At 50.7% G+C, this 25979-nt stretch overlaps 1 protein-coding gene and 1 long non-coding RNA gene across 12 annotated transcripts in view; one reads left to right on the plus strand and one right to left on the minus strand.

Moving 5' to 3' along the window:
• Positions 1-2876: 2876 nt before the first annotated feature.
• The window catches only part of PIK3C2B (phosphatidylinositol-4-phosphate 3-kinase catalytic subunit type 2 beta), a 61542-nt gene continuing 38439 nt past the window's right edge, over positions 2877-25979 (minus strand). For 8 of the 11 annotated variants that reach the window (XM_023640357.2, XM_070266481.1, XM_023640356.2 and 5 more), the window contains 19 exons: positions 25293-25435; positions 23856-24044; positions 22730-22823; positions 22480-22574; positions 21856-22036; positions 20987-21094; positions 20265-20357; positions 19307-19436; positions 18317-18453; positions 14436-14605; positions 13783-13939; positions 13338-13447; positions 12106-12307; positions 11580-11704; positions 10475-10592; positions 9162-9243; positions 8646-8752; positions 5376-5504; positions 2877-4820 (listed from right to left, as the gene is read on the minus strand). In XM_023640357.2, coding sequence (XP_023496125.1) covers positions 4632-4820; positions 5376-5504; positions 8646-8752; positions 9162-9243; positions 10475-10592; positions 11580-11704; positions 12106-12307; positions 13338-13447; positions 13783-13939; positions 14436-14605; positions 18317-18453; positions 19307-19436; positions 20265-20357; positions 20987-21094; positions 21856-22036; positions 22480-22574; positions 22730-22823; positions 23856-24044; positions 25293-25435 — 2559 coding nt within the window. In that variant the 3' untranslated portion in view covers positions 2877-4631. Of the gene's footprint in view, positions 4821-5375; positions 5505-6834; positions 7258-8645; positions 8753-9161; positions 9244-10474; positions 10593-11579; positions 11705-12105; positions 12308-13337; positions 13448-13782; positions 13940-14435; positions 14606-18316; positions 18454-19306; positions 19437-20264; positions 20358-20986; positions 21095-21855; positions 22037-22479; positions 22575-22729; positions 22824-23855; positions 24045-25292; positions 25436-25979 lie in introns of those variants that run through there. The other 3 variants (XM_070266483.1, XM_070266482.1, XM_070266480.1) reach the window with 1 other exon arrangement.
• Positions 4922-9670, plus strand: LOC106783128 (uncharacterized). Its single transcript, XR_002807787.2, has 2 exons — positions 4922-5049; positions 8695-9670. It is a non-coding gene; the product is annotated as an uncharacterized lncRNA (long non-coding RNA).

The raw sequence follows: 25979 nt of genomic DNA on the forward strand, positions 1-25979 counted from the left end.
CCTAATTCCTTCAAGTCTACTCAAGGGATTCTGGCCTCCCTTGTCTTCTTCCTGTAACACACACTGTTCTCTCTCAAGCTCCCAGAGCACTCACATCAACATAGGTCAGTATCCCCTAACTTAAAAACGCTCCCTAGACAGGTGCCCCTCCAAGTTTCTGCACCACTACGACAGAATTTCTCAAGAGCTGTCTATGCCCGCAGTCTCCACGTTCTCATCACCTATTCTCTCTTTAACTTAATCCAATGTCACTTTCATCCCCACCACTCATTCAAACAGCTCTTACAAGGTCACCAAGGACATTTTGCCAAATGTGTTCTCTAACTGCTGTGGATTGAATTGTGCTCCCCTAAAGATGTTAAAGTCCTAACCCCCCAGCAGCTGTGAAAGTGACCTTATTTGGAAATAGTCTTTGCAGGTTAAGATGAGGTCATTAGGGTGGGCCCTAATCCAATATGACTATGTCCTTATACAAAGAGGAATTTGGACATAGACATACGTGCACGTACACAGAGAGAACACAGGTGAACATGAAGGCAGAGAATGAGGTGACGCATCTCCTAGGCAAGGAATGCCACAGATCGCCAGCAAACCACCGGAAGCTAGGGGAGAGGCAGGCAACACATCCTCCTCAACTCCCAGCAGGAACCAACTCTGCCAACAGCTTGATCTTGGACTTCCAGCCTCCAGGACTGTGAGCAAATCCATCTCTGTTGTCTAAGCCGCGCAGTCTGCAGTACTTTGTTAGAGCAGCTCTGGGACATTGACAATGTCTTTTCTGTAGTCTCCCATGGCGCCATTCTCTTGCTTTACCTACAATCTCAGTGGCTCTTCCTCTTCTAAATGTTGGCCTGCATCAGAGCTCAGTCCACCCATGTCTTTCTTACTAGTCTCTCAAATCTGGGTTTTCTCATCCAGTTCCACGGCATTAAACGCCTCCTAAATGCTGATGACTTCTGGGTCTGAACTCCACACTGACCTCTCCCTTGGGCTTCAGATTCCATTCTCCTACTTCTCCACTTGGATGTGGACCAGACATCTCAAACTTATGATCGGAAGAGGACTCTTAATTCAGCCTCACCCAGCCCATCTTCCCATCCCCGCAGCACCCCAGTCTTCTTCACCCGTTTGTCAAGGGCTCAAACTTAGGAGTCAGCCTCAACTCCTCTTTCCCTCAACAACACAGCCAATCCATCAGCAAATCCAGAATTCAAAATGCATCCAACTTTGACCGCTTTCATCATCCCCAAGCACTATCACTTCCCTTGTAGACTACGGCCGTGGCCTTCTCTCCTGCCTCCTTCCTGCTTCAGACAGCAGCCAGTGGGGTCTTTGCAAACACACTGGGGCCCTGCAGGCCCTTTCTCAGAAGCTTCACATCCCCATCATACTAAGAACAAAGCTCAGAGTTCTGGTGGACCTTAAAACTCAGTTCCAACATCCCCTCGGGAAGCCCACTCTGCCGGCCCTGCCCGCCCCTTTTCCACCATGTCCCTGAGACACTGCACAGCCATTACTGGTTCCCATGTCCGCCTCCCTAGCTACACTGTGAGTTCGTTGAGGACACCATCTACACCTTTGTCATCTTAGTAGCCACAGTGCCTGGTGCCTCGCCTGACTCAGAGAAGGCCACCAGTGTTGTCTGTCAACCAGACATCTCACACAAGTCCCGCCACCAGAATGACCTCCCAACTTAAGAGGCTGCCTCACTTTTGACCTTTCCAGTCCAACCTAACCTTTGCTCCCAAATCCCAGCAAGTTGGGTTACTTCATTTTTGCCACTTCTTTTTGAACTCTGAAAACCCGGCCTCCTGGGCTCTTGTTTCTCTTCTCCCTGGGCAGCCCCTCGTCCCCCCACTCCCCAGCTCTCTCATTCCCACTCCCTCAGGGTGGTTCAGATTTCTACCCTATTTGGCCAAGAAATTTCCTTAACAAAGACTCTTGCCAGATTCAAGTTCTAACTTTTCAGAGGTCCTTTGGGACTTGTCCAGAACTGCAGTGACACCTCAAAACCACTTAGGAACAGAGCAGATGGGTAACACTTCCTACAGTCTACAACTCAAAGTCCCTTGGAGGCTCCATAAAATTTCCCAGCATGAAATATAACTCACCATTGGAGTTTGGAAAACTTCTGGGTAAAATGTTTGAACAGGGTCATATCACCTCCATCTTCCATTTGGGGGCTTCGGTTTCAGGGCAATGGCTCTGCTCTAGCGACTTAGTGGTCGTGAGCATCTCAGAGGTTCCATTTCCCCTCATGAAGTGGGGTAGTTAAATATCACTAGGCAGTGAGCTTCTGAAGTGAGAGGATTGTCTTAATTTATTTTAGTAATCCTCAGCCAGGATGGTGCAGGGCCCAGGCACACCTCCAAGGGCCGTGTTCTCCGTGAACGGAGGCATGCTACCAGGGGGCACTGGCAAGCACAGTAAACATTTGTTGGCAGGATGAATGAATGAACCATATCTACTTTCCAGAGTAGTTATAATGAAAACTGACATCGTTTATATTAAAGCACTCTGAAAACTAACAAATATTATACCAACTTCAGAGACTTATTCAACCTTGCCCAGGGGGAGGAGCACAAGGTTTGGAGTCAAACAACCTGGGCTCAAATTCCAGACGGAAGGCTGGCTGGCTGTGTCCTTAGGCAAGTCCCTTCCTCTCTCTGCACTTCCGTCCAGTAAAGTGGGGGTCACGCTACTCACCTGACCACGTCGTCGTGAGGCTAGATGCAGCTGACAAACCTAAGCTCCAGTGCAGTGCACCATCGCATGTGAAAGGCCCGTGGCAAAACCACTACCATTACCGTCTTCATCTTGTACATGAGACATTTTAATCTAAACATTTAAACACCAACCAATCTTGAGAACAATAGTTGTTTTTCTCAAATGTCATTTATTAGAAAATACAATTCTAGAGAAAGTGGGTACAGTACACATACCTCTTTAATCAGGGCACAGAGGGTCAAAATAAAATGAGCTACAGGCAACAAGCCAGTAACGCAGGTATGGTCCATTCACCTGGAGAAATTCCACCCCTCTCCCCACCCTCCAGCCCCTCCCCCCAGCTGCCAGCTGTATCCTAGACATTTTTAACTTAAAAGAAAAGTTTAAACTTCCTTGCTGCCCTGTGGCTTCAGTGAATGGAGCTTCCTTCTCCAGTTATGGAATGAATCAGCAAAAGGGGGAATTTCTGATCCCTGGAGCTGAGGAGGAAGCTAGTGAGGGACGATTCACAGGGCATCCCTGTTGAACTCCGTTCCCCAACCATGGGGGACATCGGCCAATTCTGGTTTAAAAAGTTAACGTCACATTCAAGGTCTCCCTCTTTTGTCAAAGACAAGCCTTTGGAGTAAAGCACGAGAGTGCTTTCAGATCCATCTGGGAGGGAATGAAGACAGTAAGAGCAAGAGACCCAGGCTCTCCCTCCCGCTCAGTGCCAGGGGATCTGCACCTCTGATCCAGGCTCCTCGCCACCAAAGAGAATCATGGGAAAAATGGTTTGGGTAGATCCCCCAGCCCATGCGACCTTTCCTTCAGTTAGGGCATCCCTTTGGCTCCAGACTAAATAGGTTTATGGCCCCATAGAATGAGGGAAATTCTTATAAAAAATGTGACAGAAGTGGAGTTTGGGAAAGAAGCAGCACAAAAGAGAGAAGTGGCATGGTGGGTGACCGGGGCCACATAGCACCTGCAGCCTAGAGGCCCTCCCAGGGCCAAGGTGCCCTCGGGCGAAGGAAATCTAAGGGCTGAGGCAGCATTTTATCCCCACCAGAGAAAAGAAGGCAGAGACCTATGGGGGAAGCACCCCCAGCATATTCACAGGGACCAGATGGTCCCCAGAAGGGCCGAGAGAACAGAGGGTAGAAGATAGTATTCAGGGCGAGTCCTAGCTAAGTAGGGGAAGACGAGAGGAGACTCCCCTGAGAGCTCGCGTCCCTGAATCCTGGTCCTCTGCAGAAGCCCCCATAGAAGGCCCTTCCTCACACACTAGGTATCACATCGCTCTCCTTTGGAGGCAAAATCAGAAAGGCCTGGCGGTGCAGGCCTCGTCCAGCACACGCAGCCCACCGTCCCTCCCCGACCTGCCCTGAGAGAGGGAGGGCTCTAAGCGAGGACCCACTGGGCCCCTCCTCAAATAATTCCTATAGACAGAAGAAAAACAAAAATCTAGTGAAAAGTCCAATAAGAACCTTAATCATACAAAATTCCAAAGTCTTCCTCTTCTGCCTGCTAAGGCATAGATGTACGTCCCTTCTCACAAGGCTTCCTGTCCAGTTAGGACAACGTTACTATTGCATTTTTAAAAATAAAAATAAAGATATCCACCCCCCTCCAAATGCTACTTCACCCAGCCCACCCCACACCCCCAAAGCAGGCATTGCTCCCTTGACACAAGGTAAACTTAAAACTTCGCTGCAACCTCACAGCCTCCAAGGGCTGCTCATCACAACCAGCCCCAGTTCCGTCTGCAGGGGAGGGGACGGCAGAGCGCAGGGACCCTCCCTGACGCCTAGCACGCAGGCCGGTCCACCGGACTGCAGGGAGGCCCGCCGAGGGCCCACCCCTCCACAAGGCAGGGAGCCGCTTCTCCCCCAGCTCCCCCAGCAGCCTGGAGTCCCAGGTTGGGCTCACGAGGTCTCCTGACTCCGGGATCCCAGTGCAAACCAGCCAGCCTTCTCCTGGGCCAGGTCCAGCTCTCGCAGGCGGATGCGCACCTCCCCGAGGAGAACGTTCTCCCAGAGTCCCTGCTCACTCAGCACACTCAGCTGGAGCTCCCGCTGCTGCAGGTCTCCCTTGGGGATCCCATCATACACCAGCTGCAAACACAGATCAGATCGGGAGGAGAGGGGAGCAGTGAGAGGGAATGTCGTAAGGAGTCCAGAGGAGCACGGAGGAGGGAGATGCTTGAGTGTGTGGTGGTTTGATCGGGCTGAGGCTAAGACCACTTTATCTCCCCAACCAGACAGAGTGCTGGCGAGCTGAGAAGGCATACAGCACCCAAAGGAAGCTTGAAAGAACTCCGCTCTTCGCTCAGAGCTCAAGCAGGTGAGGGCTTTGTATTGGGGCCACTGCTCACATCAGCAAGGGACCAGCAGGCTCCTCCTCCCCACAGGACAGGGCCCAGGGCATGCCCCAGCTGTAGAGTCCCCACCTGCAGGTTGGCAAACTTTTTCATGTAAAGGGCCAGATAGGAAATATTTTAGGCTTTATAGGCCATACAGCCTGGTCTGTGTCACAACTACTCAACCCTGCCACTGCCACAAGCAAGCAGCCCCAAACAGTACTGAAATGAATAGGTGTGGCCTCGTTGTGACACAGTTTTATGTACAAAAGCAGGCATGGCGTGCTGACCCCAGCCCTGCCCCACGCACCATCTCATTGTAGGTGGGGTTGCAGGTTTTCCGGGCCACTTTGGTTTTCTTCTTAGTGGTTTTCTGAGGGTCAGGAAGGAGATAAATCTTCACATAGGGGTCAGGGTCATTCCCGTCCTGGAGCAGCTGCTACAATAAAACGACAATAAAAAAGCTGAAGATTCTTCTGTCTCTCTGTCACCATTTCTGTGATCACACTCTGATCCAGACCCTCATCCCCCACACTTGGCTTCGTGCAATGCAGTCATTTATTTGTCTGCTTCCCAGCGCACTCCATTCTGATAGAAATTATCTATCATAATCATGCTAGGTGTCCTGCTAAAACATCAGTCAGACTGCCTGTTGCATCCAGTCTGTACTTTCTATACAACTGCCCAAGGCATGCCGTAATGTGGTATGTCGTGACTGAACCGTCGTCTTCCACCATGCCCAATGTCTTTGTTTATTTTTTCATTTGATCCAAGTAACCTCTAAGAGGAGAGAAATGAGTCAGAGACATTAAGTTGCTTGCTCAAGGTCAGCCAATGAGTGATTCACCTGGCGGGGTCCTTCTAAATCTTAAGTTAGATCTTGTCATGCCTCTGCTCAAAACCCTCAAGTGGCTCCCATCTCAGTCCACAGCCCCGATGGTGGGACCCAGGCTCTGGTCCGCTGTGCCCTCTCCGACCTCCACATCCTCTGTGCTGTTGGCTCCACGGGCTTCAGCCGCAACGGCCCCTTGCAGTTCCCAACGTGGCCCAGGCAGGCTCCGACTCAGGGCTTTTGGACTGAACTGCTCCCTCCTCCTGCAACAACCCTCCCTCAGGTGTATATTCATGCCTCCCTCTCTTACCTCCTTCCATCTTTGCTCAAACACTTCCTCCTCAATGAGGGCTTCCCTGACCACTCTGCAAACTGCCACTGCCCTCGCTCCACCCCAGGATTCCCGTCTCTGCTTTAGTTCGCATCAGAGCACTTACCACTGCCTGACCTGCCACATGGTTGGCTTATCTGTCTTCCTCCTAGGATGGAAGCCCCAAGGGCAGGGCTTGTTTACCCCTGTATCAGCGCCTGCACAGCAGACACCTGACAAACATTTGTTGAATGAATGAATGAATGAATGCTGTTGTAAGAGTGAAACCCAGGTTTCTGATTCCAAAACTCATGCTCCTTCTTCCACATGCTCCTACCAATGCCCCAACTACAGAAGTCCAGCACACTGCAGGTATTCAATAAAAGATCCCTTCCCCTTCTACTCACATTGTTCTTAGAGTCACACCAAAAGCTTAGTAAGTAGATGCTGCCTTGATGACACTGTCATGGGGCTGCCTTATCTCCATAACAAGAACAAGTAATGAGCCCCTTGGCCTCTCCCTTGTAAGAATCACCACAATCACCGCAATAATAATGCCAGGCACTATGTTAACTGCTCCACAGGCATTATCTCATTTGTTAAAGAACAAAAATTCAACAGAGTAAATTTAAACATCTACGGCTTTATTCAGTGGGATCATGACTCAGGCAGAATCTCACCCAGCAGACAGACAGAAGCTCCGAGGGACTGTACAACATGGAAGGTTTTTATAGGCAGAAAGAGGGTAGGACAAAGAAGTGAAAAGAGTGGATTATTTCAGGCCAGGTCACCTTCCTTTAGGGGAAGGCCAGGGTCCTGGCAGGCAGACCACCTCAGCTGGGGTTGATCAGGAAACTCCAGCCTGACTGGTTTCAAGTGCCACTCCATTAAGCCGTGGGGCTCACACAAGTGACGACACTTGGAGCCTGTTGTTTCTTTTTAACACAATGTTAAACAACAAAACCCAACAGAGGAAATTCGAAGATCTCCTTGGCTTTATTAGGTGACACATGAATCGGGCAGCATCCATCCAGCAAACACAGAGATACTCTGAGGAATTACATAAAAAGAAGGTTTTTATAGGAAGGAGGGTGGGGCAACAGAGCTAGCAGCAAAAGAAAAGAAAGGAATATTTTCAGAACAGGACATCTGCTTTTTGGGGGAGGGAACAGCAAGGGTTTAATCAGGTAGATGGCCTCTTCCTCCTCTGGGATGGAGAGGCCTACGGACAGGTTACCTCACGGGCGCTGACTAGAAAATTCCAGATGGGTGGATTAAGATGATATTTCTGGGCGGGGCTGAGGACCACAACTAGGTTAGCTATTAATCTAGGTTTGGTATTATGGCTTTAGCACAAGCGCCTCGTGGTTTTCTGTGTAACGACATTTCACCCCGTAACAACCCTTTGAGGCAAACCCTAACGTTTTCCCCATTTTAATGAGGCCCAGAGTAATTAGGCTACTCACCAAGGGCAACAGGGAGCAAGAAGCTGGGTCTAGCAGCACTGGGCCATACCATAGGCCTGGCATGGCAGCAGGCCCACTGGCGGGCACTCAGGAACCTCTGAGGTGCTGGGGCCCAGGGCAGGCCGCACCAAAATAGCCCACAATGGCATAATGATTATTTTGAGTTAAAGTTACTTGTTTTGACAAAGTTTTAACCCTCCTGTCTGTTCCCCTTGAAAGCAGAAAGTAAATCTCCCATGTGAAAGGGGAAAGATAGAGACATCCTTGTCACCACAGCAAGGAAATTCAGGGCTGAAAAGCCTGTAAAAACTAACCTTGTTACTTTTACTAATTTACTATCTCAAGCCTAAACTCTGCTTAAACTGCTAATTACATACCCCAAAGTTCCTTTATCCTGTCAAATCCTCACAAATTTATTGTCTCTTTGTATAAAAATATTATATATAAACTGCCTGCTTTGTTCACTCTCTGAGCATCATTTTTTCTATGATCTCCTGTGCACAAATACTGAATTGGTTTCTCTCCTGTTAATCTGGTCTTGTGTCAGGGCTTTTTTTTTTTTTTTGAGGAAGATTAGCCCTGAGCTAACTGCTGCCAATCCTCCTCTTTTTGCTGAGGAAGACTGGCCCTGAGCTAACATCCGTGCTCATCTTCCTCTACTTTCTATGTGGGATGCCTACCACAGCATGGCTTACCAAGCGGTGCCATGTCTGCACCCGGGATCTGAACTGGCCAACCCTGGGCCACTCAAGTGGAACGTGCACACTTAACCGCTCGCCACTAGGCCAGCCCCATGGTCTTGTGTCAGTTTTATTAATCCAGTCATAAGAACACAAGTGGAGTAGGGGGTGCATTTTCCTCCCCCCCAATGATGAGAGTGGTTACTCTCATCAGAGGGGGACAGAGAAGGTCTGACCAGTCAGAAAAGTACCAGAAGATAAAGAACCAAAGAAGGACTGCACATGCACTTACCAAGCCCCGAATATGCATCACCATGATGAAAAGTTTATTGTTTTTGTAGGAGATTGACAGCTTCACCTCCCCTCCTACCTTCCCGATGGGCCGCGCCCATGAGCCATCTGCAGGGATGAAGGAAACCAAGAAAGGTCATGAAGCCCCTGTCCCCATCTGGCACCAGGCAGGTGTGTGTGTGTTTTCCTCTGACCTCCCCCAGTATCTCCATGTCAGGTTCCTGACACTCCATGGCGGATCTGCCAAGTGGGGTCTGTGAACATGCTTTAGAGCTGGGTTGGGATGGTTCTATCCAATTTGAGTATGTAATCACCAACTGAATATCCAGTCCCTGGGAAACCTGCTCAAGGAGCTATGGACTCCCCAGCCTGAGTGGGAAACCAGATTCCACAGCCAGAAAGCAAAAGAACAGAGACAAGTCAAGGCAAGAGCATTAGGAAGAGGTGGAGGCAAGAGAAACTGCCCTTGGAAATGGTTCGGCGGGGCTGGCGGAAGTGTCGCAGAGGAGGCCTGTACCTGAGGACTTGGGAGCTGGGCTGGTGCCCGCAGCCTTCTCATCGCGGGGCAGTGGGTGGAAGAAGGTGCACACCAAATCACACTGGAATGGAATCAGAAAACAGGCTGTTCTTCAATAAGACAATGGCTCCATTTTTTTCATTGGGAAAGTGACTGTTCAGATTAAAAGAGACTGATGCAACAACCAAATGTAATGTGCAGTTCTCAGTTGGCTCAAACAAACCAACTCTAATGTACTGGATGATATAATGACACTCTAGTTATATAACAACACGTCCTTATTTTTAGAGATGCTTAGTGAGTATGAGGGGTGGAATGTCATGATGTCTGTGATTGATTTTAAAATACTTCATACAACAGATGATGCTTATATGGCAAAATATTAACTCTTCAGGTAATGAACATATAGGCACTCATTATACTGTTTCTCTACTTTTCTGTATGTTTGAAAGTTCTAATAAAAGGTTTTTTAAAAAAGAAAAAATAAAACTAGGTCACATCAGGTCAAATCAGTCTGTTCTTTTCTGCTACTCCCCCTACTATCGACACACACACTACCCCCTCAAGCACAGAGAAATGCCTAAGCCGGCCATGGACAAGGCCATGAATCCTGCTCTTGAGAATATTTCCCAAGTAATTGGGGAAAACAGAAACTAAAATGTGTGAAAATATCCACCCTAGTATTAATATGAAAAAAATGGACATATGTAAATGTCTTTCACGAAGCAAATGGTTAGAGATTATAGTATTGCGAGCCGATGTATTAATTTGGTATGGATATCCAAAGTTATGCTTACTGTAAATGCTAAGTAAAAAAACAATATAAAATTATATTTATGACCACTACAAAACTGTAAAAGTCACATTTGCAAATGGACAAATAGGAAGGAAACCTGGAAATGGGGTTAGACGATCTGTTAGGGTGACAGGACTCCTAACAGCTAGATTTGTTTTTATGCCCATTATAACACCAAATTACAGTACCATTTGTTTAAAACAAAGAAATCTTAGTGGATACATACTCAACCTGCTCAAAAAGCTCCTTTTCCTCAAGCACCCTTCCTTCCTCAGGTTTTCATCACTGCAAGCCCTCTGGGATCTCAGCGACAGTGCGCCCTCCCCGAGCGCCCGGGGCAAACCTCTGCTTCGCTGCAGTCATGTGCCCGACCCCACCGGGCTGGTGCCAGACCACTCAGCTCCTTCAGAGTCAGACCCAGAAGAGCCTGGGGCCTCCCTGATTCCACCGCCCCAGACCCTCCCACCCTGCAGCAGCGCCCACCCGGAACAGCCAGGAGCAGAGCTGGCCCACCCACCTCCGCCACCTCAGGGGCTGCGTGGATCAAGTGCCAGATGTAGCCGTTTAACTCCTCCCTCCGACGCTCGGCCGCCGCCTCTCCCCGGGAGCGCCCAATCACAAAGCGGCTGGGGAAGCTGGGGAGAGAGGAAGCCGGCAAAGAAACTTAAGACCAACGGGCTCTTGTCACATTTCCTTTGCACATGACCCCCCACTTCTCACCAGCCACCTTTCCCAGGGACCCTCACCCTACTCCATTCCCCGCAGCGCCCCCAGGCTTGTGCCAAGGACGCACGCGCATTTCACCCTCAACAGTTCCAAGGATTCCAGACAACAAAACCCAACTATTGGGAAGAGTCTTAGGGCTCCCGAGAAGTGCCCTGGAAAATAATTTTTTTAAAAATTGTGGTGAAATACACATAACATAAAATTTACCATCTTAACCATTTTTAGGTGTACGGTTGAGTGGCATTTAGTACATTTACACTGTTGTGCAACCATCAGCATCATCCGTCTCCAGAGCTCTGTTCCCTTTGCAAAACTGGAACTCTGTCCCCACCAAACGACGACTCCCCTCCTCCTCCTCCAGCCCCCGGCACCCACCATTCTACTTTCTGTCTCTATGGATTTGACTGCTCTAGGGACATCGTAGAAGTGGGATATCAGACAGTATTTGTCTTTTTGTGACTGGCTTATTTCACTTAGTATAAGGTCCTCAAGGTTCATCCATGTTGTAGCATGTGCCAGAATTTCCTTCCTTTTGGGGCTTAATAATATTCCAATGCATGTATATACCACATTTTGTTTATCTATCTGAACAATACTTTTACTCTTTAAAAAGTCAGAAACTTTGAAACCACCCGATTCAGTCAGTTCCTGCCCGCAATCCAGTTTGCTCTCCCGGCAGGTGGGCCCAAGCTGTTTCAGGGCTGGAGTGAGGCCTCCCAGGGGTGCGGGAGAGCTCAGCCAGCAGCAGGAGGACCTGTCATCAAACTTGTTACCAGGCCAAGAAAAGTAGGAAGATCTCAACTCTAAAATGGTAGTTTCTCACTGCTGCAGTCCTGCCTAACCCAACGCCGTCCACCTGCTCAGTACCCCTGTTCAGAGAGTAAAGGGGCAGCTACCTGGGCAAGAAGGAAGAAGGGAAGAGCAGCCGCAGCTTATTGTGTAACTCCTGGAACTCCTCAAATGTCCGCTGGATGTAAGTGGCCTCATGAGCATTCTCTCGCATCACCTTTACCACGTAAACCTGCAAAGGTCCACGTCTTAGAGAATACCTGCCAAGCCCTCCGCACCCAATGAAGGGGACAGGTAAGGGAACAGAAGTGTGTGAGAGAGTGTGTGTGTGTTGGGGGTACACCTTTCAGAAGGAAGACGGCACAGTGTCTCCATAGGAAATGTGCAGGACAGACAGCACATATGCGGGAGTCTGTGCGCAGGACCCTCATCTCAGAGGCATAATCATCCAATTCAGCCCTGGTTCTAGGCAGGCCACTTGGGCAAGGAAGAGGGAAGTGGTCTGCGATTGGTCCCAGCACAGGATGCTCAGTCAATTCCAGTATCCACAGTGTCGATGTGAGGAAAGTCAGAACCCCAATAAGCTGGGGGCAACGGGGACCAAGAGAGGGTCAGATTGGAGAAAACACTTACGTAGCCCTTGTTGGGGTAAAAGATCTTCTCATGGCGGCAGAGAAAAACATCACTGATGCGACCGGAGCTCTTGACAGTATATGTTCGGGGAGCAAAGGAAAGGGCCAGTCGGTCATCTGAGCCTGTGAATTTCATCTGGGCCAGGTTATGGATGAAAAAATTGAGCTTTGTGGCCACACTGCCCAGGCTGGACTCAATCAACCTGTTGGAGCAGGAGGATGGGAAGAAAAGGATGTAAACCGCAGACCCAAGTCCCCACTGCCTGGACAGAGCTATCTCAAGGAATATCCTCTGACACCTGAGACGAGCACTCAGCTCAGATGAAACCATGTTCCCTGTGTAACACCCTCAGAAAGCACGATGGAGACAATGAGCTACATGCATTTATTCCTGTGAATCCTTGAGTCAATGCCCACCTGAACCAAAGACAGTTAAACCAAGGTAGGGAAGAATGAGGGACTCCACAGAGGGTCACCCTGTGAATGTCTAAATATTGTCGTCAAACTGAATTTCAGGGTTCAGTACAATGGAGCCTCACCGAGCACTACTCAATCTAGAGATTTTAGTTCAAAAGGAAAGTTCTACATTAGACCCAAATAAAAAATTTAGTTGGCTAAGTTCCAAAAAGAGTGAGCAATAAAACAGAGACATCATCTACATGGACAAAACTGTAGATAATAGTACATAGACACCTCCCTGCTTTCATACACAGTGTGCCTAAAAATGTTGTGAAATATGGGAAAATGGAAGTGTGGAATTCCATGTTTTGACGAGGGGGAAGGCTCTGATCCAGGGAGCTAGAAACTATTGAAAATCCACATTATACATTGCCCCGTAGACAAAGTCTTTGACCGAGACCTGAGGAGAATGCAAGTAAGAGAGGGACTATAGCACCTCCACATACAAAGTCAGCACCAGAGTGCAGGCGGGAAACTGAGTCTGAGAGAAGCAAAGCGATTGACCTAAGTCAGAGGCAGAGCTGGGCAACAGGCTCTGCTGGGCAACCAGCCCTGCTGTCAGTTCTAGGCTCTGCTGTCAGTTCTAACCTCTGCTGGGCAGCAGGCCCTGCTGTCAGTTTTAGGCTCTGCTGAACAACAGGCCCTGCTGTCAGTTTTAGGCTCTGCCATGTGAGCTAAGCCCTCCCTGTTTCCCGAGCCCCGCTCCTCCCAATCAGGCAGCCTGGAAGTTGTGTAGTCAGGGCGGGCAGTACCGTTTTGTGCACAATGTGTTACCTAGTGAAGTAGGTAGTGGCATTGGCCTCTGTGTCCTGAGGCCTCAGGGCATCATACACATATTTGAGGTCCTCCAGGTCTGAGAGCTCAGGGATCCCACAGGACAACATCTAGAAGGAGAACACAGGAGAGAGGATGCTTGTACCAACTAGGAATTCTTGTTTCTTCTCTGCCATAGGCAAGATTTTCTCTAGCTGTGCTCCCCAACCCTCACAGAGGGTGGCAGGCAGATGCTGTGGGCAGGGGCGGGAGGGCCACAGAAGTGGAGGGGCTGCAGCAGGAAGTCAGACACCTGCACAGGCACCACCATTCCAAGTGTCTGGGCCCTGCTTTTATCGAGGGCTCAGGGAAGCCGATCTCCTGAAATCCTTTGAAGCAAGACAGGGAGTCTTAAAAATGGTGCCAGATGAGAAGGAGGGGTTCAGAAAGGGATGGAGCTCCTCACCAGGCCCAGAAGGTTGAGGAAGAGGTGGGTGTGCTTGCGAATGAGGTTGTAGGCTTGGCAGCAAAGGTCAACAAAATCATGGAAGCGGCTGGAAGGCTTGTCACCCCCGTTGATGACATACGCCATGTCCGAGGTGAAGACAAAGGGGGCACGGTCCCTGGGCCAAAGAGAACACACAGGCAGAAGGTCAACATGGAGGAGGAAGCCCACTCGTGGGCTGCATGAGGGGATGGTCCCCCTCATCCCTCATCACCTGTGAGAACCTGAAGAGATCGGGCTCCTCTAACTTTGCCTTCTTTTCCTACCTCAGTCTTAAAAGATCCCCCGAGACAAGGTATTCCACAACCTTCACTGGTTCCTTGCCTGTGAGCTACAACATTTTTCCTGGGTAATCTAACTGTATGCCCTCTGCTGTGGTTCCGGCTCATTTCCTTTGCTCAGTCCTCAGCAGGGAGGGGACAGCAGCTCCTCGCCTTCTTCTGCATGGCTCGGCAAGACCTTGACTTCATCAGTTTTCTCTTCTCCAAAGAGCTCAGCCCAGGGACCACACGGTGAAGTGCAGCACCTTCCATCTCGGGCTTGGGCTCCAGCTCTGAACCACTTCTGCTGACCTCCCTGCCCTACACACATCCTGTCTTCAGGCGACCACTTACCGCTTGATGTTGCCAAACATCTGGGCGTGACCCAGGAAGCGGCCAAAATCTATGTGGAACATGTGGCCGGTGGTCTTCAGCATGATGTTGTCGTTGTGTCGGTCACAGATGCCCAAGACGTATGTGGCCACGCAACAGCCAGCACAGGAATAGATGAAGTTCTCCACAGCCTGGGAGGGGGGAGGCGGTTGGGAGGAGAGAACATAAGGCTGGCTTGGAGGGACTCCAGGGGCCACAGCCAAACTGAATCCAGCCAGCTCCGGCCTCTGTCTCGTGAGCCCAACAGCACCTCACATCTGCCTGCTCAGCCTCCCTCACGCACTAATGCACACACTGCTGCACGTGGGAACACCTCTTCTATCTGACAGGCTGTAAGGAGACGGAAGGCTTCTATGTATATCTCCACCGCTTTCTCTGCAACTCATCTTCCTCTGAGCCTTTCTTTCTCCTTGGAAGATTGGTTGGAAAGACAGTGAACTCATCTGGGAGCCCAGATTTCACCAGTCCAGACTGAAGAGACCTTAACAGACGGGAAGACTGACGTTTACAACTTTCCCAACTGGTTGTGACCATCTTAACTGAGGCACAGCGCTGAGGCAGCTGACTTAACGGGCCCCTTCCTGACCCCGCTCAGAGTTCTTCCATCCTGCTCCCTGCCCCAAATACAGCGCCCGCCTGTGCCCAGTGTCCTTGGTAACAGCTAAATGCTAATCTAATTCAAGTCACTACACTCCAAAGGAGAACTGAGGCAGCCTAACACTTCTAGGGAGTGTTTTACGCTTGAAAATCAGACGTCTCCAGTCGGCAAGATGTTAGAGCTATTTCTGAGTGTATGGGGGGAGGGGGGATCTACCTTGTTTTATCTGGTCAACATCTGTCCCCTTATCTGCCTTTCCAGGGAGCAAGCATAAGTGGAATTAGTAAGTGGACATCTTTCACCCTCTAAATTGTCTTTGTGAGCTTTATGAACTTCCCAAGAACTAGGAACGACTCGTCAGCCGAAGGCAACAACTATCACAGCCAACCAGGAATGTACACAGCCGGGAGTGAGAGAAAGCGTCCCAGATGTAGAATGCGTGCCCTCCCCGCCTCCCTCTGCACATTTCCCCCATCTTTCCCCGACTTCCTGAGTCCCAGACTTCCCAGTTCACACTGACTCCTCCCTCACTGAGCCCCTACAGCCCGCTGCCACCACCATCCACTCCCGGCTTAGTCTTTTCACTCCCCCAGGGTCCAGGATCTTCTCTCCCAGTGGCTTCTTGGCTGTCCACAAGGTCTATTTCAAAACTAGCTACACACGGAAACCCCCCAGCTGCTTGTCGAATTAAACCAGATGACTAATTCATAGGAAACTAAGAAAAGAAAGGTTGTAAAGAAACCACAGAATGCATCTTCTGGAAGAAAAAGACGATTTCTGTGGAAGGGAAATAATGAATGAAAAGAAGCCACTCACTAAGGAGTACTATCAACTCCAGTCTTCACCTTCATCTCCGTCAATCTGTCTTCCTGTTACAGATATTCTTCCCATCTGAAATGCATCCTGTTTTGACTCACAGAACACCTGTGTGCCCAGGTAAATGACTGAAGCCTCATCACATGAACTATGAGGGTGTGGCTGCTCACTGACAGGAGGGCTCACCGTATAAAGGGCGCCCCTGATTTACCGAGTCTCACTGGCAGGATATGAGGTGTTCTCTTTGCCAAGAGACAAACGTCTCTAGTTCTTTCCCAGCGGAAGTCAACACAAGAAACTACCAGCATTATTCCAGCAGAAAGGCTAGGAGAGCCGAGCAGCTACCTCTGAAGGGTTGATATTAAATCCAAAGAAGCAGAGTTAGCCTCTGTGTGTGCTTCTACTCTTGTTGTACATACATCTATCATATATATTTTGACTGTTTATTACACGGGCAGGAAGTAATCATAATTCCAGCAACAAGCACAGTGCCTCTGCATAGTGGCTGTTTAACAACTGAAAAATACATGTTTATATAAATAGCATATGGGGTGGGTGGGAGGGAGGAAAGAATCTATATTACTCCTCTCTAGGGTAGAATACCTAAAATTTGCAACATAGAGGAGGTGGGTTTTGAGGGATGGGAAAGGGAAGAAATGGCTTTCCAGGCAAAGGGAATATTCTCATCTAAGGGTGTCAAGGAAATGCAAGCAGCCCCCTAAGCTGAAGTGTAAGCTACCACAAGATGGGGAGGGGCAGCAGATGGGACTACAGGGGAGGCAGGGCTGGCTTACAAAAGCCCTTGCATCAAATACTATGGATGTTGGACTTATCTTTTAGGACACAGGGAGCCTTTGAAGAACTCAGAGCAAAGGAGTGACGTGAGTGATTCGCACTTCATTAAAAAACTTTGAATCAAGAAGAGGTTGGCAAAGAGAGGAGAAACATTCCCGTGGTTCAGGGGACAGACAGCAAATAGCGTAAAGAAATGGAAAGAAGAGGGCAGATCTGAGAGATACTTGGGAAGAAGAATCAACAAGGCTGGGCACAGGAGAGGGGAGGCAGGAGGAAGTGTGAAGACTCAGGGCTCTGTCTTGAGTGACTGCACAGAGTCGAACCACTTACTGATAGGAAACTCACAAAAAGCGGGTCTGAAGAGGAGGAGGAGAGACAGAAAGCTTGGTTTTGCCTATACAGTCAGGCATTGCGTAATGACGTTTCAGTCAACAACAGACAGCATATACGACGGTGGCCCTGTAAAATTAGTACCACATAGCCTAGGTGTGTAGTCAACTACACCATGTAGGTTTGTATAAGTGCACTCTGTGATAGTCACACAACAACGAAATCACATGACAACGCATTTCTCAGAAAGTGTCCATTGCTGAGTGACGCACCACTAAACCGAGTTTGAGGTATGGCTGCAACACAAGAGACGGCCAGCAAGCAGGTGGCCGCAGAGTACGAAGCTAGAGGGACGGAAGCGGGTTAGAAGAATGCCTTTGGAAGGCAGCAGCAAATGGGTGGTAGTTAAAGTAATAAGGGATGATGAGCTGGCACAAGGAGAATGCAAACAGAGCACAGCAGGCCAGGAATTATACCCTGGGGACACAAACATTTAAGGCCATTTAAGATCATCTCATTAGATGTTCACTAAACAACATTCTGATTATAATTTAGCTGTCCACGTAGGTTTCCCTTGGGGATAAAATGCATTGATCAATATAAATTAGTATTTGGACGCCCTGGAAGTTAAATTATATAAATAAGCACTCTGGCATATACTCAGTCTCTTATGAGTTTGAATACTGTGAATTGTTCTCTCCCCTAAACTTCATTATCCCAGAGACTAGACTATGGACCACAGCAGGCCACCAAGGCCCTACCACCCACTAAAGCTTCACCTGAGCACCAGGTCAGGCCCCTTTCCTGCATCTCCAGCTCATATCTAACCTGGATCCTGGCTTCCAGTTACAGCATCTCCATAAACCAGCTCCATAACTAGGAACAACTGAGTGACTCCTAATTCACATCTACGAAAAGAAGGGTTGAATTAAAACGATCTCTAAAGACTCTTCCAACCAACCCTTGTTCCTCAATGAACCACGGAAGCCCTCTAAGGGCAAAGGAGGAACTGGACAGGACCCACGATTAGGAGGGACACCACACAGCTTCTCAAAAGTTGGTCCCCCTCCTCCAAAACTCCATCTGCCAGGGGAACTCAGTGAAGCTCCCTGAGCAGCTCCCAAGGAATTTTCCCAGTCTGCTTACAACACTCATTTGAGCCAGCCCTAGATGTCAGGAGGCATCGTCAACCGAGGGTGGTTTATTCCTCCCAACACAGCTGAGCTGTCCTCGCTGTGCACAGGCAGGTCTCACGGTAACGCAGCAATTGCAGCGTCAGGCCCGACCTCACCCCCCATCCTACCTTCTCATACTCCTCCTCCCCAGGGTTGTGTTTCTGCAGCCAGTCAGCCAGGGGCCGGTCCTTGAACGAGCCGGTCACCCCGTGCTCCACCTGGATCTTGCGCAGGGTCTCAGCATTGGGGATCATCTCCACCATCCCTGGGAGAGGAGGCACTGGGGTCACTCCAGAGCAGAGAGAGGGCACTGTCGGGGGAGGACTATGAGAGCTTTGCTGGATGCTTCCGTCTAAATTCAGCTCTAGGACATTTGCACAAAGTCCGATAACAAGGGGAAAGGACAACGGTAGAAAGGAAGGCCACTGCTCAGGCCTCAGATTCCACAATATGAGGGGGTCCTTGGTCTTCCCTGTTCACAGGCGCTACTCCTTTTTCATTTTTAACTTCGACTATGGGAATTTTCCAATACGTATAAGAATAAAGAGAACACAGATTCATGAATGCTAATGGTCACGAATTCACACATAACCATCACCCAGTTTCAAAAATTATCAACATTTTGCTAATCTTGTTTCATCTATTTCACTCACCAATCCTGCTTCTCCCTGCTGGCTGGAGTGTTTGAAAGGAAATCCCAGACTTGTCACTTCACTCTGAATATTTCAAGGACAACTAACAAGGACGCAACCACCATGCCATTATCATATCCAAAAAATTAAGTCATTCTCTAATCTGATCCAATCTAACCCAGTCTATATTTAAATTTTCCCCATTTGTCTCAAAAAATATCTTTTTACAATTGGTTTGTTTGAATCGGGATCCAAAGTCTACAAAGTATGTTGGTTGTTATGTCTCCAAGTCTGTTTTATTTTATAAGTCTCTCTCCCCTGCCTTCTTTTTTTTAAGGCCGTGCTATAGCTTCTAATGAAATGCTCTTGCCCGTTTTGTTTTTCTGGAGAAGTACACAGCTCACGTTGGCGAATAGGCAGAGGCAGTGAGCAAGGGTGCCCTCCACACCAGCCGCCTATGCGCAGCCCCACCCACGCCCAACTGACCTCTCCCCCGGCCAGTGGAGAAGCAGCGGAAGATGACCATGCGCATGTCCAGCCCCTCCTGGACCCAGATCTTGCTCATGATGCGAATCATCTGCAGGGTTAGCATGTCCTGGCGAAGGTCATCCCCGCACTGCAGGGAAGAAGACAGTGACCAGGACCCGTCTCCCCCGGCTCCCACATCTCCCAGGAGGGCAACCCTGCCCCAAACTACAGCGACAGGTGATGACCCAGTTCCCCCACCTCACACCTCTGGCCACTTACTCAGCTCACACCAGGTCAAACAAACAGAGGTGGGCCAGTAACCACAATTGTTCATGTGGGGTTCCAGCTCATCCCTCAACCCCACAGCTCCATGTGAATTGAATTCAAGTTCCTACTCTTCGTGCAGGCCTTCTGACCATCAACGTTTTTTTAAACTTGAGCATTTATACCTTGGGTTTGCAATGTACACACAGCAAATGTATATTATCAGTTACTAAGTCACATACGTGCATTTCCTCTCCCCCAAAAGATTATATACTCTGAGACTATCATTTACTTCTCAGGATCACGGATGTATCAGCTAGAAAGGATCTCAGGGTTCGTAAGTCCAACCTACACCTGATATCTTAATTTCCTCTTCAACATGGCTGCCGTGTAGTCATTCAGCTTCTGCTTGAACATCCCCAGGGAGAAGCAGATCACCATCTTATCCATGTCCTTGTTGGGCAGGTCTGCCCCCTAGAAAACGCTTCCATGTATTGAGCTGTCAGTTGCCTCCCTACACCTCCTACACTCTGCTCGTAGCGCTCTGGGGCCATGCAGAGTTAGTCTGTTTCCTGGTTCACCTGATGTCTTTCACATTGTAAACTGGCATCGTGGAACAGTGGGAAGAGAACTGCTTCTGCCACACTCAGGCTCCCTCCTCCCCTTCTCTCTGCCACCTTCGTCCCACCAGGCTTGAGTGAAGTGTCCTCACCTTGAAGATGACACGGATGTTCTCACCCAGCGGATCCACATTCTGGAAGGAGAGCTTGAGGGGGACAGCATTGGAGTTGAAGTAGGAACAGTCCTGCCACAGTAGAGAGGGTAGCAATGAGGGTCAGGCTGGCCCACACCCAGGAAGGAACGTGGCCTCTCAACCTTCGCTCAAGCTGCTGCCAGTCCAGCTGCTCGCTGTTTCTTCCAGATTTCTCAGGAGCCCACATTCCTTCCTTCCTTCCCTCCCCACTGCTGTCATCCCACTCTGCTGTTGGCAACCTCAGCTCTGGCATCTGGTCTCCCATCCCTTCGATTTATTCTGCACACAGCTCACTAGCTGTGTGACTTCTGACAAGTCACCAGTCCCTCAGGTGACTCCTCTGTAAACGGGCTCACAATACCAACTTCATCAGAGTTGTGGGGATGAACGTGATAGCCAGCATAAAGCACTCAGACCAGTGCGGGCACGGGCGTGCACAGCAGATGGCAGCTGAGAGCTGCGATCACCACCACCGCTCCGGATTGCATCCCAACAGCACGGGGAGAGGCACCTACCCAGCCCCCAACCCAGTTCCTCCACCCTCCACAGCTGTCAGGCAAAGGTCCATACACGTCAGGGCTGGGAAGAGGCCCAGCCATGCCTTTCTCCCTCCTGTCTCTCAGAGCCAGGTGGTCAGTGAGGACCTTGCCTCCACAGAGCCCTCCCCACCAGTCACTCACCCTGGGCACGATGCCCTTGACCAGCAGACTGGGGCTGAGCGGAAGGCGGCAGGAGCCGTTGAGGGTAAAGAACTGCCTCACCTCCTCCAGGCCCGAGCGGAGGATGCCCTGACAGGAGGGCAGATGGAGAGCGCGGTGAGACACAGGCCAACCTCGCAGAACCAGCCCCCTAGAGGGGGGTACCCAGCAGGAAAACAGCCCCTTGGGAAGTGCGGACAGCCTCGAGGAGCCCAGGAAGGACAATATCCAGCCAGATGCGAGCCTGGGATGGCACCTAGGCAGCGAGCCTAAACCCGAGCGGCTGGGTGGATGGCAGAACAGCGCGCAGCAGGCCATGGCGAGCAAGGAGGGTGGCTGTGTCTCTGGGGGAGATGCTGCTCAGGCTCTTGCCAAGATAGGTCAACAATCTGGACATTAAAATCTCCCAGTTTTTAAATGTTAGCAACCAGGAACACTGCTGGCCTGATACAGCCCCTTTGTGCAAACAGATAAAGGTGCCCCCTCTGGCTGGCAACAGCCTCGAGCCATGGCTCAGAGCAAGTGAACAAAGTATGACTGGATTTCAGCCTGTACATGCCCCTTCTCGCTGGTGCTCTAGTGCAGTGAACAACTTACACAACTGTGCTTAGCCTTTAAGGCAAATAGTTAAATAAAAATTTTAATGCTTTGCCGGTCAAACAAAACACATCCATGGGCTGTATCGAGCTGGCAGACTATCACCTTGTAGGTTACTGACAGAGTCATCTCCTTCCAGCCCTTAAACCAAGGATGGTCAAGTGCCATCATGCTGGTCAGGATGCCTATGAAGTTAATGACTAGCTGCAGAAGCCAGGACCAGAAATGGGTAGAGGCGGTCTCACCCCACTCACCTGCCGTACAGATGGGGTGGCCTCCCGGACCTGCTGGGCCAGCTTGGCCAGGGTGCTGACGAGGCAGCACTGGCGGTTAAACTCCTCTCTCAGCCCCTTGCCACAGCAGCACAACAAGGCTGCCAGCAGATACTGGTAGCGGATGCTGAACTGAGAGTCCTTGAGGCCATCCTTCAGCAACCTGCAAGGCAGAGGGAGTGGGGAGTCAGGAGCTCAGAGGATCACAGGCAAGGGTGTGTATGTTGGGGGTGGGGGGAGTCAGACCCAGCTTCAGCTCCCTGGAAAATCCACCCCAAACATGGGAGGGAAAATAGACTCTGTATGCGTAGTTTATACAGAGGTGTTCATCATATTCTAGCTGGTCCTACTGTGCCCTTAAGGACAGCGTGAAGCTCCTCTGTGTCTGGTCTCCTTGATATTTCTGCTGTGTGTGGGAGGGAAGTACCAGGGATGATCCTCACTGTGCCACGCGGGGGTGGACGGAGACCCCCGAGGAAGGGGAGCCACCCAAGGCCTTGTGGAAATCATCACATGCTGGAGCCCCAGGAGCTCACTCCCCCTCGCTTGCAGCAGAGCAGAACACTCCCAAGGGAAGCCCTCGCCTTGCTGCACGCGCAGTTTTACCAGAAGAAGTAGTGAGTCACTCTCAAGTCAGAGACGGCGCGTTTCAGCAGGAAGCGCACGAGGGGGCTGTCCAGGTAGCACTCATACTTCAGGGCCTGTTTGGGATGGAGCCAACAGGAGGCTTTACCCACTGCCTGTAACCCACAACCACTACGAGCCCCTGGGACCCTGGGTTCCAAGGGCAGACCGCAGACTGACCTGGGGCTTGTGGTGGGACCATGAGAACTGGAGGGAAGGCCAGTCCACCCACCTGCACGAGCTGGGGCAAGTAGTCGAGCAGCTCGGCGTCCGAGAGCGAGCCAATCCACTGCACAGCCATGCGACGCACCTCCTGGTCTGGGAAGCTGCAAGACAGAGCCCAGGACCTGACGACCCAGCCACGGGCTCTGAGTGTAGCAGTGAGCAAGCACGCCACCCCTGGGCTTCAGAGGCACGGATGGAGGAAAGGCAATGACTCCCAGAATCTGCCAAAGCCACTAGAAGAATCCTAAGCAACCAGACAGCAACCCTTGAGAATGGCCCTGGCCCACAGTCCGAGTTAGCCTCGCGCCAGAAATTCCCATCACCAAAGAGCCCTCGTAGGGTTACAGCATTAATGTGTCTTGGTACCATCCTGTAATGCAAAGCTTGCCAGGCAAGTGAGAGAACCAGGGAATTTTACATCAGCCGGTACCCTTGGCAGCACGAGTTTAGCAGAGATTAGCAAAACCGTTGCCTCAAAAAGTCCTGAAGGCAAGACGTGTGGATTGGGTCCATGTTAATTACTGAGAGTGGTGAGAAACAGGCCAGGGATCCTGGGTACCATTCAGGAAAGGTGGCCCAGGGTCTATACTGGGAGCCCGTGTCCCCAGAGAGCCCTTCAGAGGAAAGAGGGAAAAGAGGACTGTCAGCGCAGAACCAGGGGATAAGGTCCAGGTCACAGAGGTGTGTGAATCTGTCAGGACGCAGCACACTACAAGGCAGGTTGGCATTCCCTTCTACGTAAACTAACGAGCTCTAGCTAATGAGATGCAGGTGAAGTATTTAGGAGGGAGTTATGATGTCTGCAATTTACTTCAAAATGCATAAAAAATAAGCTGGATGGATAGATGGATGCACATGTGACAAAGCAATATAGCAAATGGAATGGTCAGAGTCCAGGTGGTGGGCAGATGGATGTTCACTGCAAAAGTTTCATTTTGTTGAATGTTTGACAATGTTCATTATATAACGTTGAGGGAAAATGAGGAAAAGAAAAAATAAGAGAGAAGAGGGAAAAGCCCCAACTTTCAGGCCCACTTTACCATGGTCCCCAGGGCTGACTCAGGCCAGGAAGGGGCATGCTGGCCCAGCTTCTGGAAGGACATGTGGTCAGGACAGGTGGGGTAACAACTCACGTGGCATGAAGGAGCCCCAGGGCATCCTGGTGGTTCATGTGGGTCCACTGCTTCAGGAGAGCATAGGTGTCGGGCAGGCACGCCCACTCCCAGCTGGGGGCGCTGGCGAGCACCAAGGGGAGCGAGCTCACCTCCGAGTGGCAATAATATCGCTTCTCCCACAGGCGCTTCTTGTCAGCATCAGTGAGCCTGGGGTAGGGGTGGAGGGGGAGGCGAGAAAGTAGAGTCAGCCAGAGAACAGGGTGCTTACTCTCCAGGAGAATGCCACCTTCTCTCCAGTTCAGTGGTTTCCCAGATTTTGCTGCGCAGTACAATCCCCCGAGGAGCTGTGTAAAATCCCCTTGCCCAGGCCACACCCAACACCAAGCAAGACAGCAAGTCTGGGGACGCCAGGCATCCGCGTCCTTAAAAGATCCCTAATGACTGCAACGTGTGAAGCTGAGTGTGGACACCAGGGCCCAAACTTCATCTTGCATCCTGACTCAGGGACATCTCAGGCCAAGGAAGAATGCAAGGGCCAAGGGCAACACATGCTACCCCTCCTGAGGATGCCCTGAGGGCACCACTCCCAAGAAGGGCCACCAGAGGGCGGTGGTCCCCACAGGTCAGGGTCTGGGCAGCTGAGAGGCCTCCTGGGGCTTCCGGGGGCCAGCTGGAGATTTTAAAGGACCAGCAGCTAATTGGGCCTGGCCTGCGATCAGGAGTCTAACGGCAGCTCTGCAGGCACTCAGCTGATCTGGCCGCCTTGGGTGGGACATGGGGGACAGATGAGCCTGTCTCTCATTTCCCCAGCTACCACTTGTGCAGGGCCACGCAGGAGCCAGAGAGGCACCCAGAGAGAGCAGGCAGAGGAGGAGCCCAGGTCCCACCAGCTCCTGCAGCTCATCTACTCTTCTCCAATCCTGGTGAGAGGAGCAGCCTCAAGGATGAGGTCAGCTGGACTCGCTAACTCCTGAGAGCTGCCAGCTGGCCTTGACACCTGATGCTTTTTGAAAAGTGACAGGACCAGAGAAATCCTAAGGCTATGGGTGTGGAAGGGGCAGGAGGTGGGAGCAGGGTAGTGAGGATGGCAGCCAGCTGCCCCACTGGACAGTGAGTAGTAGACAGCTTATCTGGGGTGTCGGGCAAAGCTCTGGTCCTCCTGCCAAGCCGGGTCTGGGCCAAGTCCCTAGTGAGGGGACAGGCATTCCCAGATCTAATCCTGACCCTCACCTCTCCACTTTGCCTAATGTCGGCTCATGAAAAAAGGGCTGGGGCTATCCTCAGCAGAGCCCTCTCTCCACTACCTCCTGCTTAGGTGGCAATGCCCACCCCATCCATCCTACCTCTACTCCCAAAGCAGGAGGCCAGGTGCCTAGCTGGCAGGGGAGAGAAGGTCAGACAAAATGCGGCAGACCTAGTGGGCTGAGCCACACCTGGGCGATGCCCGGGCCTCACCAGTACAAGGACTCCTTCTGCATGATGTTTTTAAGCACGCGTTGGTCTTCCTCCCGGAGGCTGCCAAACTCATAGCGGGGGCTGAACTTGTCTCCAGGGGGGCTGGTGAACTTGATGTCGAAGGCAGAGGTGGGGAAGTCAATCTGGGGGACGGCATGAGAGAATGGTGGAGAGAGAACAGGCAGGTGAGTGGGGGCTGCCACCAACCTGGGTCTCCAGCTTCTGTCACACACCAGCATTCCTGCCCTTCTCCTTCCCTCTTTTCCTCCCTTCCCTGGGTTCTTTGTCTGTAAATTAGTCCCCAGTTGGGGACTCAGTGATCTCTAAAGTCCCCTCCAGCTGTAACTTCCAGCAAAAAATGAGAAGGAAACAAAGAGCAAGAGAGAAAAATGGGAAAGAGAGAAATTGGGCTAAGATGCATCCAGGTGAGGGGCCAGCCGCAGGCCAGGACTCTGAACAGAAGCGTTGCCAGGCGGAGCCACTGGGAGCCTCCAGTGTGGTCCTGTAGGGCACTGCTGCCTGATGGGATGTGGGATCACATGCCAGGGAGGGCCCTATGGACTCTAAAGCCCGCGATATTCAGTCCCCTTGTTCTATGCTGCCAGATGGTCATCCTCCTAAAATGGATATCAGAGCTGAGTGAGCCAGGACTCGAAAGGAGTTCTATGTTCCCTCATTCAGCAAATG

The sequence above is a fragment of the Equus caballus genome, chromosome 5, assembly GCF_041296265.1.
Source record: "Equus caballus isolate H_3958 breed thoroughbred chromosome 5, TB-T2T, whole genome shotgun sequence".
NCBI lineage: Eukaryota > Metazoa > Chordata > Mammalia > Perissodactyla > Equidae > Equus > Equus caballus.